The 20,626-nt window shown below is 37.5% G+C and overlaps 1 protein-coding gene across 1 annotated transcript; it reads right to left on the reverse strand.

The window, feature by feature from the left end:
• Nucleotides 1-934: 934 nt before the first annotated feature.
• LOC125264372 (macrophage mannose receptor 1-like) lies at nucleotides 935-18,138 on the reverse strand. The gene is made up of 5 exons (XM_048183637.1): nucleotides 17,927-18,138; nucleotides 17,717-17,755; nucleotides 16,073-16,420; nucleotides 2,611-2,941; nucleotides 935-1,941 (listed from the first exon to the last, which is right to left on the reverse strand). The coding sequence occupies exons 2-5, from the start codon at nucleotides 17,751-17,753 to the stop codon at nucleotides 1,554-1,556; spliced, it is 1,104 nt and encodes a 367-aa protein (XP_048039594.1). The 5' UTR covers nucleotides 17,754-17,755; nucleotides 17,927-18,138; the 3' UTR covers nucleotides 935-1,553.
• Nucleotides 18,139-20,626: the final 2,488 nt, after the last annotated feature.

Genomic DNA, 20,626 nt, shown 5'->3' on the forward strand with positions numbered 1-20,626 from the left:
GAGCCATCGGATTTCAACTAAAATATCTTAATTTGTGTTCTGAAGATGAACGAAGGTCTTACGGGTGTGGAACGACATGAGGGTGAGTAATAAATGACAGAATTTTCATTTTTGGGTGAACTAACCCTTTAAGAGTCATCTCTGTTTCCAACAAGTCATTATTGATTTCTTCTATAGTGTGATTCATTGTATTTGAGGAAACTGATTGATTAGTTCAGCTATATGTAGTCATTGTATTTTTGGGGTCTCGTACAGTGTTGAACTATAGGACTTTATCATACTGTGTGTAGTTCATTGTGATTTTCCCTTAACAATTTTTGTTTCTTCCACTGTGTAAATTGATATACATTATTCATATTTTTCTTTTGTTTTATTGTTATTTTTGTTTAGTTATTGTCTATTTAATACATTGTTTATTCAAACACATAATAGTAAGGTTTATTAATTGGAGGCACAGCGCTATATAACAAATTGTTCTTGTGTATCTAATTTTCAGGAAAGCACCAGTCATTATCTTTGTAACTACATCTGGGACAGCAGGGCTCCTGTCAGGACATTATATGAGTGAACCCGGCTGGAGAGGGTTACATAATAAGACAATATTAGCAAATGTTTATTAATGGCCAATCATTGAAGACCAAACACAATAAATATGAACATTAAGAAAATAAAAAATAAATATTTGAGCTGGTAAAGTTGTCTGTTGCTCTTCAAATCTGTCATGTGGCACTTGGAATAACAGTGATATTTTTCTGCAGTGTTACTTTAACTCTATTTAGAGAGGAACATATGAACTCTGAGCTGATTTAACTCTGGGGATTTTACTGTCTAGAGTTGATAATAAATAAGTTGAAAGAATCTATATGTCATTCAACATTTTCTATTATTAAAATTGTATGTATATTTGTGTTTTATAAACGTCACAACACAAGAATGCTGTTAGTAAAGATGTTTATTTGAGCTGGTGTTGTTGAATTACAGGTTACAAGAAACTTTATACTCAACTTTTAGTTTTTCTTTAAGAATAAACCATATTTCATTTCACTAAGACATATAGATGCTCAATCATTTTAAATTATTTTTTCATTTTAAAGTCATTTGTAAAGATATGACTAGAAACAGGAGTAGAAGAAAGTATCCACACCACCAGAATCCCAAGATCCCATGAAATCAACTGATGTGATTGTGCTTTACTTTGATTTTCTTTTAAATAGTCAATATGATTTATGCCAAATCCTTGAATCATGATCTTCTAATGTCTAGTTGACTGTAAGTGTGTTTGATTGAACAGTCTGTGTTAAAAATATTGAGCCATTTTTCCAGAAGAGAATGACTGCAATTTCCAAATGTTTCTAAAAGCCACAGATGAAAACTCATTTTGATTTCATGGGGTCTTTAAAACATATATAGTGCACACTGGTATTTTATACTCTAAAATTAATTTAATTGTACTGATATAAGCACATTATCTGATGAAAACAGAACAAAAAGTGTTTGCCAATTAAAAAAGATGTGCCAGTCGTGAAAGAACAGCACAAACGAATCCTTCACTCTTAATTTCTGCTGCAGATGAAGTTGAGTCTGTCAGTCTCAGGACGGCTGATCCAGAGCTGATCTCCTCCAGACTGAACTGCTCCAGATCTCACTGTATGCTCACAGTCCTCTCCTGTGCCGTTCCCTGGAGCCCAGTTCTGATAGCACTCGGTCTGTCCGCTCACCCAGAACCAGAGGCCCAGAGTGCAGGAGTGACGCAAACCCAACCACACCGCCTCAGTAGACGCCCATTTGACCACATTCATCACACGACGCTGAATCTCTCCTGAATGAACCGAGACCAGATACGTATGATTCTGTCTGCAGTATGTCAGAGCTTCAGACCACGTCAGATTCTCTTTGATCAGAATCAGTTTTTCTGGACACAAAACAAACCACAAGCAGAAACTAGAGAGAGACTGATCAAAAACAACATGCAGAACAAACACTGTGGAGGAATTTGTCATGTCAGACATGTAGTGTGAACTTTAAAGGGTTAGTTCGCCCCAAAATTAAATTTCTGTCATTAATTACTCATCCTCGTGTCATCCCAAACTCGTAAGACTTTAATTCATCTTCAGAACACAAATTAAGATGTTTTTGATGACACAATGCTGTCAGATTTCCTTCCATTCACTGCTTTTTTAACTCAATTGACACTTCAACAACTCCATAAAGAGATCAGAAAATTAATCCATATGAATCAAGCAGTTTAGTCCAAATTTTCTGAAGAGAATCAATCGAATTTATTATCCAGACGCCAAAAAAAGTGCAAGTGCAGAGTGTACAGTCTTGTCTTGCACTTTTTGTGGCCTCTGGATAATAAATTCGTTGGAGCTTTTTTGACTTCATTCTCGTGTGCGGATCTTTCATTTTTTTGATCTTTGAGCATTTTGTCATTAAAAATATCTTCATTTGTGTTCTGAAGATGAATGAAAGTCTTACAGGTTTGGAACGACATGAGGGTGAATAATTAATGACAGAAATTATATTTTGGGATGAACTAACCCTTTAAGATATCTGGAGGTGATGGATGGATTGTGTGTGTTTGTGAGGATCTGCTCACCTTCATGACACACAAAAGGAAATTCCTTGTAGCAAGGGTTGTCATTCCATTCTCTCTGAGTGTCATCAGTGATCACTGCACATTTTTCATTTACATCATTAGGTTCACCAGACTTCCAGTATCTGAATAAGGAGTCACTCTGATCTGACCACTGCCATGAGACTCTGAACAGACCGATCCAGACATCACCAGATATGTGACTATTATTACTAATGAACTGCTGAAGCTGTTGATTCTCATTCTGGTTCCTCACACTGACCAGATCAATGTGATTCTGTCTGCAGTAACTCTGAGCGTCTCTCCAATTCTTCATCTGATTGACAAAGACGAGTCCTGTGTTTGCTTTAAGAAAAACAATAATAAAAAAAAGTTAATTATTCTCACACTGCTTTATGGTTTGATGTGAACAGGAGCAGCAGTGGAAACATCAGAAACACGTGTCATTCAAAGACTGTTTCTACAGCTGATGATATACTGAATCTTCTCAATATCTTCAGGATTATTTTAAAGATTTAACATGAAGTAACATTTGTGAACATCATGATGATTTTAAAAAGTAACATAATTTTGGTAATAGCGACACCTACAGGTGAACAGAATGAGTGTTAGTTTAAACCTGTCATCAGTGTAGGAGCCTATTTTGATTGGATTCAGTTTTTGAATATTTTTGTTTGAGTTGGCTTCATTTGTGAGCTTACTTTGTTTGTGTGTACCATTTGGATAAATATTCTGTATTTTTACATTGAAAATATGTAATATGTTAAAATTGTGTACTGGCTCTTTAAGAATCACGACTGTGAAGCTTGGGCGGTAGTGCGCTCTTTGGAATACAGTGGAGTCGCAGAGTTTTCTTTACCGCATCCGTGATATTTACGATCTAAGATTATATTTTGCTTTTTTAATTTTATTTGTTTTATTTAACTGACAAGCAAGATTAAAGGAAGATATTTTATCAGAAAATGGACTACGTGGATTGTTTTATTGGACACGGAGCGAGTGAAACCAAAACTGAAACAAAATGCGCACTCACATTAGTAGGCCTAAAGAAAACTAACTCCTGAAGGATAAGGACGTGTTTGACACGGAGATATGTGGATGTTTTACGGAACAGTGGATCTTGCAGTACATGTTATGTGGAGTTTCGTTGGAAAAGGACGTTCTAGGATTACCTCAGAAGCGCGGCCTTATCTACCCGCGATCTAATGGCGCAGTTTCTGCGGAGAAGATTTCCGAGGTAAAAAAATATAAACGTGATACTGCACAGTTCAGTAAACGATATAAGGACAATTAATCATTCGTTTTGATGGTTTAAACTAAAGAATGGATGAAAGTACGAAGATAAATGAGGATTGCACTAGTGCTAAAAGGCCAATAAAAATGACGGAGAAAGCAAAGGAAGAAAAATTGCAAAGGCTTTTGCAGTCAAGGAAAGCTAAAGTTGCTCAGCTCACAAGTAAATCTAAGGAAATTGAACAACTTATGGATGATTCTGCACATATTGACATTGTTCGAACTAAACTGGAAACTGAGTACAAAAATTTGTATAAAGATTTGTCAGTTGAATCACGCTGTTGAGGAGTTTATGTCTGATGAAGATTATGCAAAGGACCAGCATACATGGTTTGAACCAAGAGTCAGCTCATGTGAAAGATTTATTAATGCAGTCAACAAGTGGATGAAACAGGTTGCAGAAAATGCTGAGCAAGCAATACAGTGCGATCTAGAAGTGAATCCTGATGATAGCATTTCCTCTGTGTCAGTGACTTCCAGTAAGAAGCATAAGAAACATGGGTCAGTAGATGGCAGATCTATAACTTCTTCTGCACAAATATCTGCTGAAGCAGAAAGAGCTGCACTGCTTGTTAAACATGCTGCATTGAAGAAGATACAAGCTATTGAACGACAAGAGGCTGAACTAAAAGCTAAAAGAGAAGAATTCGAGCTAGAAGTTGCCCTTGCAGTGTCAGATGCTAAGATTAAAGTTATTAAGCAGTATGAAAGTTGTCGGTCTTCAGCAGTAAGTCACAAGGGAATGGATCTGGAAACAGGTAGCATAACGCCTCGTGAAGATGTACTGAAACAGGAAAGTCTGCTTGATAACGTTTTTCAACCTCTTAGGCCACAGTCAACTAATAACTCCAACCCAAATGAACCTTCTACAGGTAGAGAGGGAAACGTAGTTGGAACATTATGCAATGCCATGGAGCTCCAAGCCAACATCACTGAGTGCTTAGTGAAGCATCAAAAAATGTCCATGCTTCCTTCAGTTGACATACCTATTTTCAAAGAAGATCCTCTCGATTATAAGTTGTTCATTCGGGCCTTCGAACATGGCGTTGAAGATCGTACCGATAATGATAAAGACCGTTTGTACTTCATGGAACAGTACACAACTGGAAAGCCTAAGGAACTGGTTCGTAGCTGTCTACATATGAATCCATCAGAAGGCTATCTTAAGGCAAAGCAGCTTCTGAGAGAGCAGAAGACTATCAGTAGCCAGATTAGAAGACTTGTGGCAACAGCAATTCAAGCAGGATTTCCCTGAAGCAGAAAAGGATGATCAAGTGGAAATGTCCAAGGAAGACCTCCAATTCATGAAAATTATGTCTGAGTCAGCTAAGCTTGTAGATGGTCATTACAGCTTGTGCCTGCCTTTGAAGAACAAGGCTATACAGTTGCCAAATAATCGTGTGGTGGCTGAACAACACGCTCTGAATTTGAAAAGAAAATTCATCAGAAATCCTGATTTCCACACAGAGTATACATCTTTCATGAACAGTTTAATCAAAAATGATTATGCTGTTGAGCTCACAGAAGACAACGACAAGCAAACAGATGGCAAAATATGGTACATACCTCACCATGGGGTGTACCATCCCGTCAAGCACAAACTGAGGGTTGTTTTTGACTGTGGGGCATCTTATCAAGGGATGTCGTTGAACCAACAACATTTACAAGGTCCCAACCTCACAAGTAATCTTGTTGGTGTCATTTCAAGATTCAGACAAGAAAGGATCGCCTTTATGGCAGATGTGGAAGCTATGTTCCACCAGGTTCGCATCCATGAAGAGGATTCAAATCTTCTCAGGTTCCTGTGGTGGCCTCACAGAGATTATAACGGAGACTTGGTGGAACATAAAATGGTTGTCCACTTATTTGACGCTACTTCTTCGCCCAGCTGCGCCTGCTATGCTTTGAGGAAGTGTGCTGAAGATCATGGCACACTGTTCAAACCTGATGTTGCTGATGCTGTTCTTCAAAATGTTTACGTAGATGACTGTTTAAAGTCCACAGCCACTGAGACACAAGCCATAGAGTTATATCATGGTCTGCGAGTAATATGTTCCAAAGGAGGTTTTCGCCTGGTCAAGTGGACAAGCAACAGTCGCGCTGTGCTAGCAGCTATCCCTTAGAATGAATGGGCTGATGGAATGAAAAACTTGGATCTTGATCAGGAAACACTGCCAATGGAAAGAGCATTGGGCATCCACTGGAATGTCAAGTCAGACACATTTCAATTCAAAATAGTCATTAAAGATCGTCCATTCACTCGACGAGGGCTGCTCTCGATCGTCAGCTCTATCTATGACCCATTGGGGTTTCTTGCACCTGTAGTTTTACCAGCAAAGATGATCCTGCAGGATTTATGCAGACTGAAAATAGGATGGGATGATGATCTTCCAGAGCAAGCAAAACAAAGGTGGACAGACTGGCTCAGTGGACTTCATCAGCTTGAAGAGTTCAAGGTGAGCAGATGCATTAAACCAGCAGATTTCGGAGAAACAGTTGTGGCTAGGGATGTCCCGATCAAGTTTTTTTGCCCTTGAGTCCGAGTCCGAGTCATTTGATTTTGAGTACCTACCGATACCGAGTCCCGATCCGATACTTCTATAATACATAAGAAAAGAATAAAGATACAAAAGAATAAATACAAAAAAATAAAGAAGAGCGAAAAAACAGATCCAGGATGTTCCTTATTTTTTATTTAATTCACCTTATTTTAACATTTAACATTTAACAAACAGAGCACTTCTGTGAGGTAGCTTGAACAATCAAGTAATAAATAACATAAATTCTTCACTTCACTTTAGTGCAACAGTAAATATAAAAAAAGTCTAATATAAAAACAAATATATTTGGTTTTATATTAGACTTTGTTTTTATATTATATAAATAGACAGCAAGACAGCAAACTCGGTGAAAAAAGACAGCAAACTCTGGTTTGATTTGGGTATGCTGCAGTCTGTGTAATAACTAAAATAATGTTTATATATCATATTTTCTGGCTAGTTTACTTTAGTTTTTTATAATACACCATACTTTAACCCAAACTGAATAATTAAAAACAAGTTTAAATGGGTAAATCTTCTATAATAATTTTTGATTCTTAATTTTCTTTTCTGTCATACTCAAATTCTTGTTAAAACACATTAGACATGCTTATTCTGTGCATTTCGAACACTTTGTGTGTGAAATTACATTTATTTTGTCCATCAAAAGTGTGCTTTCACTTTAATCGAGCGTCAGCAGCGCACCGTGTGTCTCAATCAGCTCCCTAGTTCAGTAGTCAGGGCACTGATCAGGGTATCAGCCACATTCACTTTCATTATATACTGATTCACAACCTAAAGAGCTAGGGAGCTGATTGAGACACAGGGATAGACTCGTGCCGAGACGATCGCGGCACTGCTGCTTACGCGACGCTCCTGCCTGACGCGAGCTCCTCCTGCTGGCAGTGTGAATGCATCCATTGGTTACAGGTTGGTTAACATGCACGCCGAAAAAAATACGCTTACACTTGCAGTGTGAAACAGGCCTAACTCTGTGCCACCGCATAACTATAGATGTGTTAAAAATAATGAGAATATATATACATATATATCCGAGTCCTGATCGGGAGGTAACGTCCGATTCCGATCGAGTCTGAAACCACGTGATCGGGCCCGATTTCCGATCACGTGATCGGATCGGGACATCCCTAGTTGTGGCACAACTACATCACTTTGCAGATGCGAGTGAAGATACGTATGGTACAGCAAGCTATCTTCTTCTACGTAATCAACAGGACCAGGTGCACTGTGCATTGATGATAGGGAAGGCCAGAGTTGCCCCTCTAAAAAGGCCTACAATCCCACGAATGGAATTGACAGCTGCGACAGTTGCCACAAAGATGGATCTGATGTTAAAAGGAGAGTTACAGCTGAAACTTAAACCTTCAGTCTTCTGGACAGACAGCACAGCTGTACTTAAATATCTCAGAAATGAAAGCACAAGATTCAGAACATTTGTGGCGAACAGAGTCACAACAATTCTGAAGGCCTCAAAGATCGAACAGTGGAACCATGTTGTAACTGGCTCAAATCCAGCAGATTGCGCCTCGAGGGGGCAAAAGGTCAACACTTTCATGCAAAATGAAAAGTGGATCTCAGGCCCAAAATTTCTTTACCAATCCACTGAGAAGTGGCCAAAGAGCATGGAAGAAATTATGATATCTGCAGATGATCCAGAGATCAAGAAGTCTGTGTTGGTCAATTCAATACAGACCCAACATAATAACAGTTCTGTTAGACAACTGATGGATCATTTCTCCTCTTGGATAAAGCTTCAGCGCATTGTAGCGTGGATTCTAAAATTTAAGACCATGCTGTTGGAACTTGTGCAAAAGAGAAAGACACTTACTGCTGCAGAGACTCTAGCCAATTCAAGTAAAGGCAAGCAGATAGTGAACAAAAGGATGGAAGATATCAAAGCTAAATGGAAAGGAAGTAACATTTCAGTTGATGATTTGAAGGAGGCTGAGCTTGAAATAGTGAAGTACTGTCAAAGAGAGAAGTTTGCTGAGGAGATATCAGCTCTGCAAAGTGGACAAGCCATAAAGAAAAACAGTTCGATCTACAGGTTAAACCCCCAGTTGCACAGTGAAGTTTTACGTGTCGGCGGAAGACTTAGCAACGCTGCTATGCCGGAAGAAAGCAAGCGTCCTATGATTATTTCTAAGGATCTTCATGTTACCAACTTAATCCTCCAGAATATTCATGAGAAAACAGGACACAGTGGCAGAAATCACATGACTTCTACACTGCAACAGAAATACTGGATACCAGGTGCCAAATCTGCAATCAGAAAAATGCTAGCAAGATGTGTTATTTGTCGTTGTTTACATTCCTCCACAGGAAAGCAAATAATGGCAGACTTACCAACAGAGAGGGTGTTACCAGATGATCCACCTTTTACAAGAGTAGGTGTAGAGTACTTTGGACCATTCATGGTTAAACGTGGAAGAAGCCTTGTCAAGAAATATGGTGTTATCTTCACTTGCTTAGCAATTTGTGCAGTGTCCAACGAAGTGGTTTCTTCGTTGGACACCGATTCCTGTCTGAATGCTATACGTCGGTTTGTAGCCAGAAGAGGACAAGTGAAAGTTCTCAGGTCAGACAATGGGACCAATTTTGTAGCTGCCGAGCGTGAATTAAGACAATCCATTGAAAAATGGAACAACGAAAAAATTCAAGACCATCTCTGCCAGCAAGGAATTAAGTGGGTTTTCAATCCTCCCACTGGGTCTCACCATGGCGGGGCATGGGAGAGACTGATATGCTCAATAAGAAAAATCCTTAATGCTACAATCAGAGAACAAGTTCTTGATGAGGAATGCCTTCAAACTGTTTTCTGTGAGGCAGAGGCTATAATTAACAGTCGTCCAATAACAGCAACATCAAGCGACGTAAATGATCTAGAAGCTTTGACACCGAATCACTTGTTGTTACTCAAAACAAAGCCATCATTGCCTCCAGGACTGTTTGACAAAGACGACCTGTATTCTAGACGCAAATGGAAACAGGTGCAGTATGTTTCTGATTTGTTTTGGAAACGTCGGTGTCGTGAATATTTGCCACAACTGCAACAGAGACAAAAGTGGAACGACACAAAAAGAAACTTCTCTGTTGGAGACATTGTTCTGGTAGTTGATGACTCCGCCCCTAGAAATTCATGGATGTTAGCAAGAGTTATTGAAACTATTCCCGACAAGAAGGGTCTCGTTCGACAAGTCCCAAAAGACAAAAACCAACATTTTGGAAAGACCCATAACAAAACTTTGCCTGTTGCAGGAGGCAGAATGAGTAGTGAAGGCAATATGTCTATAGGAACCTAAATTTGTGTTGCTTTGGACTTTAAGAATTTACTTAGGATATTAAAATAATTTTGCTCCTTCTGTTTAAATTTAAGTAATTGTTTCAAAGAGTTTGAGAACAATTAGGGGCCGGTAATGTAGGAGCCCATTTTGATTGGATTCAGTTTTTGAATATTTTTGTTTGAGTTGGCTTCATTTGTGAGCTTACTTTGTTTGTGTGTACCATTTGGATAAATATTCTGTATTTTTACATTGAAAATATGTAATATGTTAAAATTGTGTACTGGCTCTTTAAGAATCACGACTGTGAAGCTTGGGCGGTAGTGCGTTCTTTGGAATACAGTGGAGTCGCAGAGTTTTCTTTACCGCATCCGTGATATTTACGATCTAAGATTATATTTTGCTTTTTTAATTTTATTTGTTTTATTTAACTGACAAGCAAGATTAAAGGAAGATATTTTATCAGAAAACGGACTACGTGGATTGTTTTATTGGACACGGAGCGAGTGAAAACAAAACTGAAACAAAATGCGCACTCACAATCAGGGTGGAAAGAGTACTGAAAAAATATAAAAGGAGAGTGAGTTGAGTAAAAATTACTTGTCCAAAAAACGTCTCGGGTTACTTATGTAACCCTGGTTCCCTGAATAGGGAATGAGACGCTGCGTCGAGACACATTGGGATCACCTCTGCGTGATTATGTCTTGAAGCACTTGTGAAATCGACACAGGGCCCCCTTTTTTAGGACACCCATAACAAGCAGACTTCTGCTGCTGCTGTCTGGTTTCTGTGATTGTTCTAGTTTACCTTTACTGGTTTACTTTGGGGTGGAGGTTCGTTCAGTTATTGGAGCTGGCCTAAGGATGATGTGGCCTTACGAGTCCTGTTTTCCTCGTGGTTTGAACCAAGCTTTTTCGTTTTTGTTTATCTTTTTCTTTAGAATATTTGTATATTGTTAATTGTGCTGTACTGTGGTGACTGTTACCCATCGTTTTATGGTGGAATTGTGACTCCCTTTGACTGATTTTCATTTATTTCTGTTTATGAGATTTATTTATTTTGTTTTTGATTTCTTTCAGGAGCTGAGGTCCCACGGGTGAAAGATCTTGTGTGGTGGTGCTGCTTCAGCGTTTGCCGTGTGACACTTTTGAAGTGTACGAGTGTGTGATCTGAGTTATGTTATCTGATAATGTTTTCTTTTTGTTGTTAAGTTTGTTTTTGTAACTTGGTATAATATGAGTTTGTGATTTTTGTGTGCAGTTTTTGTCTTTTATGTAATTTGTTTGTGTATATCTGTTTATTTTTGAGCTGTCATTGGAGAGAGAGCTGCCAGGAATGGCACCGTATCATTGAGGCCATTTTAAGTGATTTTTCTATCTTGAATTCAAGTTGTGAATAAATTTTGTACTTTTATATGATGCCCACGTTTCCTGCCTACATTTCTCTGTAAGATAATCAAACCTGTGTGACCTAATAACAAACTTTGGGGTTTATTTCTATTTCCTGAGTGAAACCCTCCCAGGTGGTGTAGTCAAATTTTCTACAAGTAGATAAACTTGGGCTTGTGTGTGTTAACCTGTACCGCTCCCCACCACACAGGCCATAGTGATGAAGATGCAGAGTGATCCATGCTCACACACTCAAAGCACATCTCACAGACTATTTGATTGTTTTATGTATAGCGGACAATGGTCCTACTGTTTACGTGACACTTTACTGAATGCCAATGTATTACTGAATGACTTGCCGATTGAATATTGTTATCATTATTAGTTTTTTTTTTTTTTCTCCATGCATATGTAGTGGACAAATTGTTCTACTTGTTACAGGTTTGACACTTTACTAAAAAAAAAGACTTTGAATGTATTACTAAATAATTTGCCTATTGAATATTGTTTTCATTACTATCATTACTTTTTACAGGTTCGGCACTGAATGACTATTAGCCTAAATGTGTTACTAAATGATTTTAGTAATGTTAACATTGTTGTATTTTTATTTAATTAGTGGTATTGTCATGATCCCTGTGTTGTCTTGTGTTTTGTAGGACTTTTATGTTGAAGTGTAATTTTGTTTCAATCTTTACTTCCTGTGTTTTGTCCTGTTTTGCCTTGTACCTTGTGTGTCGTTATAGTTACCCTCATTAGTTACCATGACGTCATATCACCAACACCTGTCCCTTATCTGTCCATTGTTAATGTCTATTTAAACCTTTACGCTTCAGTTGTTGTTTGTTGGTCGTTGCCAGGCCTGGACTGGTAATCTGGCATACCGGGCAAATGCCCGGTGGGCCGACGCACTTGAGGGCGGGGCCGCTATATGATATGATTTTTTTTAATAAACATAAAATTGGCCAACGACCGGCCCATAAAGCAGGGACAGCGGCCCATTGGTTCATTTTCCATACTGACACTGGGCTGGCCCAATCACATCTCTTAACAGACGCCACCCCGTCCCCTCTGTTTCGCCAGAACATCTGTGGATTAGGAGGATGGAGAAACAAAAGCGCAAGTGCAAGGGGGGTGCGGAGAAGTTGCGGGCAAAAAAATAAAAAAATTTAGCGGTTGATGCCTCAACGTGCAAAAATTACTGGCATGTTTAGTGCGGTTAGGCTACTGTAGCTTCAGTTTCCAAACCTACAGTAGGCCTACCTGACGTGCAAAAACAGGTGAACATAGAAGAACATGGAGGAGACACCTGTAAGGCAGAGGAGCAGCAGGTGTCTGACAGTGAAGCCAATGTAAGAGTAAGCAGGAGAGTATAATAGAAATGGTATGCAGGGTAGTTACATGATTAACAGCGAGGGACTCATGATGCGACGACGACGACGATGATGCTTAAATGAATGAATATTATAAGACAACATAATCGCCGTCGTTATTATAAAGTCAGACTGTCACCTACTGCACTGGTCACTCAGTCAGCTAAAGTCAAATAGCACAGCAAAAGTTATTTTGCACTGTTTTTTGTAGTTAGCAGTGCCCTTGTAGCTATCAGAGTTCACTTATGCAGTAACGGCCCTTCTCATGAACTAAAAAAACCTGAAATGATGCAATCTGATTTTTCAAAAAAAAAAAAAAAAAATTCAGGTTATTATTATAATGTAATATTACTGATGATGTGTTTATTTCACAACGAGACTATAGGTGTCTATTTATAGCTGTTAGTCGTGATGATGGTCTACTAGATCTCACTTTTCAGCTATAAAAAGTTGTTTTGTAGCTCTTGTACCCTATTAATCTGGTATGAACACTTGGTTGTTTATGGCAAGTGAATAACATGAATATCATTTTATTAGGACGTTTTTTTGTGAGTAATTTGGTAGTATAGTTTTCTTTTTCATTGTTTTTAATGGGGAGTATCTAAACAATGAGAGGTAAATGTTTGACACTTAAACAGGGGTTTGTGCTCTTTAAAACAAAGTATATTTGTAATTGTAAATTATAGTTTTTCTGCTGTCTGTTTCATTGAAAAAAAAAAAAAAATCTTTATAGAATTATCAGTATTCTACATCCACGTTCTAAGGGTTAACTAGCTTTTATATCATGGAGCACATTGTCCATCTAGAAATCCTACTCTTACTAAGTGTATTTTTAATAACTCTACCAATTAATTGTAATACTCTGGTGGGTGGTGTCCGACCGATTGTGGTGGGCCGGTCTGAGCAAAAATGCCAGGGCCATTTTTTTGTCCCAGTCCAGCCCTGGTCGTTGCTCTCGTCTGCTGTGTATGGATTACTCCTGGTTATTGATTACCTTTTTGTTATTAGATGTTGGTGCTTGCATTTGCATTCTCATGCCTGCACAATTGTAACAGGTATTTGTATGTGTGTTATTTTTAAATTATTTGTTTTATGTGGTGGACAATATTGAAACATGAAATTAAAAATATTTACTTTATTTTACTATTTAGTTTACTGTTTATTTTATTTGGCTGTTATTTATTTCATGCATTTGCATTTATTTGATTTATATTAATTTATAGTATGAGTCCCTGATGTTGTGTGTTGCGTGTGTTTTTTTGTTTGTTTGTTTTTTTTGTTTGTTTTTTTTTTTAAAGACATAAACCAACTTTTTTTTTTTTTTTTTTTAAGAAGGATGGATTTGTAGTGTTTTGAAAAAGGAAAAAAAAAAAGTATTTATAAAGTTTTTGTATTCTATTTACACTTTTATTATTATTATTTTACACATAGCTTAAAAAAAATTGACATATTTAAATCATTTAAACATTTTTCTACAAAACTGGATTTCTACATCTTTCTAACTTTAGATGTACAGAGCCCATAAAGGGACATGGTGGTGGAAAAAATTGGGATGGAAGAAAAAAAAAATATTTCTAAACTTTTGCGTTCTCTGACAAAACCTGTTGTGAGTTCAGACACACACTTTGTTTAATTTCCCTCAGGCAGTGGTTCAGACAGCTCTGTACATTAACAATGGAGCAGTTAATAGAGTTTGATTCTGAACTGAGACTTAAATATAAAGAAATATGTTCAGTGTTTAGTTCAAGACACGGTTTGACGTCAGTGAAAGACACCTGAATGGATAAGTTCAGTAAAGTTGGCAACATATTCACAGATTCAGATTTCCTGGATCAATAACTCATGAGCTAAACTTTGCTAAAACACTATAACATCTCTTTACAATCGTAGTCAACGAGCTACAACCTAGTTTTGAGGAAAATGAGTCTTCCTCCACACTGTAAATACATTGATCTCTATGTGCAGGAGCTGAAGGGACCGTCTGCAAAGTGCAAAACCTGTAAAATGTTACTACAAAAATGTACACCTTTCGAACACCAGGCATGTGCACACATAGACTTGCCCTGCGTCACAATGTCCATACTATCCGTCCTAAGTAATATGTGAGATTAAAATAAGTGTGTCCCAAAGCATAGTATGTTGAAAAGAGTATCCCAAAAGTCCCTGGATGGTTTACTATTTCCAGTAGATTTTTGAAGTGTGGATCCATGCACACTATAAAGGCTAATATTGCCCACAATCCATTGCGCTTTGGACAAGGATTCAGTTCTGAACTACAAACACGAGTAAAAAGCGTTAAACTACAAAACATGGCGGATATGTACGCGACCGATGATGAGAGGTTTGAGTGACTAATAAAAAGTTTAACCTGATAGAAAATATTTATTTAATGTTATCTGTGTTATTTTTCATCTACAAATACCAATGTGGACTTTTATAAAGATCTGATCTGGCCATTTCCTAACCAAAGATCTGGCCATTAACTTTTAAAGGCATCATTATGCATTAATACGACTGCAGATCAACGTGCTGTATTTCTCTTCGATACGGTAGGAAATTAGCTAAATGAAATGTGGACTATGTAAGATGATTGACAGGCCAGTTTGCGGTGACAGGTTGTGACAGAAAGAAAAGATGCAATTGTATGACATGATAGTATGTCCCAAAGCTTGTCTACTCTTTTGCTACACATTCAAAAGTAAGTACTTTTTGTTCACAGAAAGAGTACATACTTTTAGGGCATAGTATAAGTAGGCAAATTGGGACACAGCAATAGACGTCTGAACCACTGCCTGAGGGAAATTAAACAGGAAGTGTTTGTCTGAACTCACAACAGGTTTTATCAGAGAATGCAAAAGCTTTGAAAAATAGTTTTTTCTTCCAATCCAAATTTTTTTCCACCACCATGTCACTTTAGGGGCTCTGTACAAATTAAATAAATTATTTAGGCAACATAATCAGCCTGTGTTGTTTTAATTTTGATAAATCATTGCATATGCACCTGCATCACTCGTCATCAGAGCGTTTCATAAGGTTATACAGAGTTAGACAGACTTCAGTCACCGAGAGCCAAAAACAAACAGCAGCGCCTTTAACAGTTCCTCCTGAACCAAAACAATGAGCTCCTGCTGCGTTCACTCCATGAGTAACTATAATTATGAGATGGAAACCCGTGAGGCTCTACCTGGAGCGTTTCTATTTCAACACAATCCACACCAAAATAAATCTGCAGCAGTCAGGTGGAACAAGTAAAGCTCTGTAAGTTGTTTGTGTTCATTATTACTGTAATGTTCTGTGCTTTGAGCAATAACATTTCTAGCTGGGCTGATCTCACATTGTGACCACAGTATGAGCACACAGTGAGAGCGCTGTGAGGTTACACTTTTACATCACTGAGAGACAAACTGTTGACTGGGTATGATGTTGGTGGTGCTGACCCTTTGTGATGAAGATATTAAACATTAAGGCATCAGTTGAAGCGTGTTTTTTCTAATCAGAAGTAAATGTTCTGGAGCCGTTATATTTGGTATATGGTGCATCTAATTAATTAATGCTTGCAATTTTAAAAAGTTGAACTCACTGTTGTTGCAGATGAAAGTCTGGTTGTTACTACATGACACATCATGCCATTGTCCATTCTTCATCACAGCACACTCGTGTCCGTTATTTGGTTGTCCAATAGACCAGTTCAGATAGAGCACAGGATCACCTGAAGACCACTGCCATTTATCAACACTCGTTCTCTGCAGCCCAATCCAGACATACTTAACCTCAATCAAACTCTTCACCACGTTCATGTCGTTCATGTTGTCAACGGTGGCCAGATCTGTGTATTTCTCTCTGCAGTATCTCTGAGCTTCAGTCCAGCTCTTCGCCTCACTTATATAGTAATACTGACGCTGAACACATTCAGATACGGAGCAGAGAGCTGTGAAAGAGAGGCTTTGATTTAATGCTTTTCATAACAGAGTCAAACCTGGGGCCTGTACCATGAAGCTGGATTAGCTGGCTAGCCAGGTAAGTTTCAGATTAGTTTACTCCAATCCTGGGTTTTAGGTACCATGAAAGTAACTTGACTTTTAGGGGTGTTCATCGCCATGGTAACTTATGCTCCATGGCTAACCTGCTCCAGGGCAGGTTATGTTCTGGGTTAGAGATCTCAAACCGAAATTGGGCCAATCAGATGTAAGCTAAGTGACACTGACACATCCAACGTAATAAAGTCATTCCCCCAGTTTCTCTTCCTCCAAATTAAAGGTCACTATATAGTAAAAAAAATATTCAACAATGAAATTGTCTGGCTTTAATGATAATTACAATTATTTTATGATTTATATATGATTTATAAAATTACTATATGATCTATATTATTATTAATCCATTACACAAGCGATGTTAGTTTAAAGTTATTTTTAAACATCTAGTTTAAATGAATATTAATATATACAGATCATGTATAATATAAATAAGCTGTAAATAAACTTTAAAAATTACTACATGTGACCATACATGTTTGAGTGTTTGAGTGTTTAATCCTGATAAAATGTTTGATATTTCAGGAAACTGAAAAGTGATTTGAAAAGAAGCATTGAAGAACTAAAGTCAGAATTTGGCAGAAATCATCAAACTCTCATTGGTCAAATAAAGGAGCTGAATGACATCACTGAACTTGAATCCATGCACAAGAACGTCTCGGTTACGTATGTAACCCTCGTTCCCTGAAGGAGGGAACGGAGACGTACGTCAGTACGTACGTTTATCACTATATTTTATCAACTATATAAACTAACTTCACAAGTTTCACTTGCACTGATAGAGCAAGATCATTTCTTTTATTTGACATCTTTCATGGACAAGTATTTTCTTTAGTGTAAATGCATTTGAATTTTTCATTTTCTTCAATCTCTTAACCTCAAAAGAGTTTTGAATCTCGCTGGCTCTCTCGCGAGAAGTGAATCAGTTTCTCTTTGTTGCAAGGCATGTGATTGGCTGTTTGCCACTGATGTCACAGATTCATGTGCACATGCTCCACAAACTCAGGATCAAAGCCTGAGTTGAAATAGAAAGTTGATGATCAGCATCATGGTACCAACAAAGCCGGATTGGAGTGGTTTGGATTTGTCAACTCGAAACTAATCCTATAACCCTGAGTTTGTTCATCTAGCATCATGGTAAACTATAAACTGAAACTATAAACCATCAATAAAACAACAAACACACTCACCAATGAGAAGAAGAATGAAATATAGAGTTTGCTCCATTTCTGAGGAAGAAACACATTGAAAAACTCAGATAATCCCATATTCATCTTGGAGTAAAACATGATCATGTCATTTAAAAAACAGCAGAAAAACAAAATTCACAATCATTCAGACAATATTAACATCTCAAAGTCTAGTTGTGTTTGAAGAATGAACATGTGAGTTGTTCTTACTTTAGAGGTCGTGTGTTTCTGTCCTGAGTCTGATGTTTCTGTCTGCAGCTTTAAACAGTGTGATCATTATATCTGCTCTAATCCCTCATTCATCACCTCATTTCACATCATTTGTTTATTTCTCAAAAACCCCATATCATATTCACTTCCTCTATATTTGTGTATTTGTCCACCTCTGTCCCTTTATTTGCATGTTGACGTCTGTGTCAGTCAGTATTAGTCTATATAATATGGACCTCAATCAAAAAATTATCACAATTTATATTTTAACATTCACAAATAATGCATGTTTTTTTCTAATCATTATATTTGGTATATGGTGCATCTATAAATTAATGGTTGTAATTTTAAATAGCTGAACTCACTGTTGTTGCAGATGAAATGTCGAGTATCTCTACATGACAAATCATGCCATTGTTCATTCTTCATCACAGCACACTCGTCTCCATCATCTGGTCCAGATCTCCAGTTCTGATAGAGCGCAGGATCACCTGAAGATAAATTTATATTTTAACATTCACAAATAAACAGCTGCTTTAATGATATTGCTGGACTGAATAACTCGTGTTTCATCTCTCTCATCTTCATGTACGGGACTGTCCACACACACTTGCGCTTGACTTTTTTTCTTTTTTTTTTTTTAGAATGAGTCTTATTGAGAAAATTCTTATTTTGTTTTATTTCATCCATAATTAAATGGACAGTCTACCAGTGGCAGCATTTAACAAAATCCTAGGATATATTGCATGATTCCTTCTGGCGATACAACAGTGACATTCCTGAGTAATTATATTATATCTAAACAAAATGTGGACAAAAATCCACCATACTACAAGAAAGCAATCGTAATGCACAGATTTAACAATATGAATCAATGCAAACTATGAAACAGTACTATAAGCCTACAACGTAATCTCAGGTGCAGATTAATGTAAAATGTAAAGTGTTTAATGTAAAAATAATTTAGAGTTTGAGTATCATTTTTCATAACCTTTATAGACAGCCTACTGAAAGCAAGATGGATAAGCTAATTCACCTCAGATCTTAAAAATAAAGGACAACAATGTTCAAACTGAACAAACCAGTGGAAAAAAAAAAAAGATTGTTTCAGTCACTCAGTGTTTTTAATCATGTCAAAATGGTGTAAGATTTATTAACTTGATAATGTACTTATCCATTTAAGCCCTGGGTATATATGCACATGGTCGAACGCACAGCCTTGCAAAGTATACTTCTTTCGACTCATACGCATACACAGACAATCGGCGCATATGCAGTTTTGAGCAATCTCACCACGAGTTACAACCCATGTAAACATCTTTGTATTCTTTCATGCTAGAGTTGTACAAATGAGGGTACTTTCTAACCTCTTAACACAATCTCTCGTCTATATAGGCCTCCATTGATCGGGAAGAGTTAAATAATTATATTGACACCACACAATTGAGGATTTGTTTTTGCTGAATTGAGCCAAAACCCCAGATCATTGGGGAGGGCTTAAAATCTTCAGGTGTCTGTTCAGCCTTAAGGCCCCGAAATACTTCAAACGAAGCTCTTTTTCGTTTAGAGGTAAAACAAAGTTCGAAATACGTGAGCAGCGATATACTGTAATCGAATATCTGACGCCGCCCACACTGCTGAGAGCGACGGTTAGATGAATATGTTGCGCGCTTTCCTCTCAGTAACAAAATAAACACGACAAAATTGAGAAACTAGCAAGGATTTTCTAACGTGGATATGTTTGTTTGCACGAGCTCTGTAAAGTCACTCCAGTAAAGTCATGCTTCGTTTATATTACAACACTATAAAATAGTGTTCATATTTTCACTCGTAGACGTCTGACTTCTACAGATTCGAGAGGAGAAATGAACTGGAAAAGATTTTCTGAGTGAAAGAAGGCGGAGCCTCAGCGCACACCTTCCTTACGTAATGGCCACGGACCGATGGTAGTTCGAAGGTGTTTACCAGCTGAAACTGTTGGAAAGCTGTTTTGAACTTCCAAAACGAACTTCATTTCGGCCTGATTTGGTTCGAAATTATGTCACATCAGTTCGTTCTTCCATTTCATTTGAAATATATCGGGGCCTTGACTTTTTCAAGTTTAGTTTCAATTAGTTTATTTGGCTGTAACAGAGTGAAAAAACTCATTTGTTATGGAAAAAAGCAGAGAGGAAAGCTGATCAGGTGATGATTATGTATCGAGGATGACAATCAGACCTGATTTACTGATCTAATCCATTGTTTAATCCTTCATCAAAAGTATGTTGTAGTATTAATAGATGTGAACTCCACATTACCAGCACTGGGAAACTACAACAAGATCTTCATTCACACACAAAAGAAGTTTAAAACTACAGCATTATTAAGACACAAACAGACATCAAGAACAATGATGACGATTAAACATCACAAAACAGGCTACAAAAAAGTAGCCATTCAGCTGCATAAATTATTCATGCTGCAATGCATGCTGGGACTTTTGTACTATGGTGCCACCCAGCATGCATTGCTGCATTAAACTTTTTGTTGATTGTCACCATTGCTAAGATTCATACGCTGATTCGTGATGTCTGTGTTCCTCACTAATGTTAAATCATCACTTAATGATTTAATTAACTGTAACTGCTTCAGTGTTAGTTTTTAACACTCTGTAGAGTGGATCCCAGGAGACACAGAGCAGTGTTATTTAACACCAGGGAT

The sequence above is a fragment of the Megalobrama amblycephala genome, linkage group LG3 (genome assembly GCF_018812025.1).
Source record: "Megalobrama amblycephala isolate DHTTF-2021 linkage group LG3, ASM1881202v1, whole genome shotgun sequence".
In the NCBI taxonomy this organism is placed as follows: domain Eukaryota; kingdom Metazoa; phylum Chordata; class Actinopteri; order Cypriniformes; family Xenocyprididae; genus Megalobrama; species Megalobrama amblycephala.

Coding starts and splice junctions, on each gene's coding strand:
- LOC125264372 (XM_048183637.1), bottom strand. CDS start 17,753: ATGGAGCAAACTCTATATTTCATTCTTCTTCTCATTG. Junction 16,421..17,716: donor TTTCATTCTTCTTCTCATTG/GTGAGTGTGTTT, acceptor TCTCTTTCACAG/CTCTCTGCTCCGTATCTGAA. Junction 1,942..2,610: donor TACAAGGAATTTCCTTTTGT/GTGTCATGAAGG, acceptor GTCTCTCTCTAG/TTTCTGCTTGTGGTTTGTTT.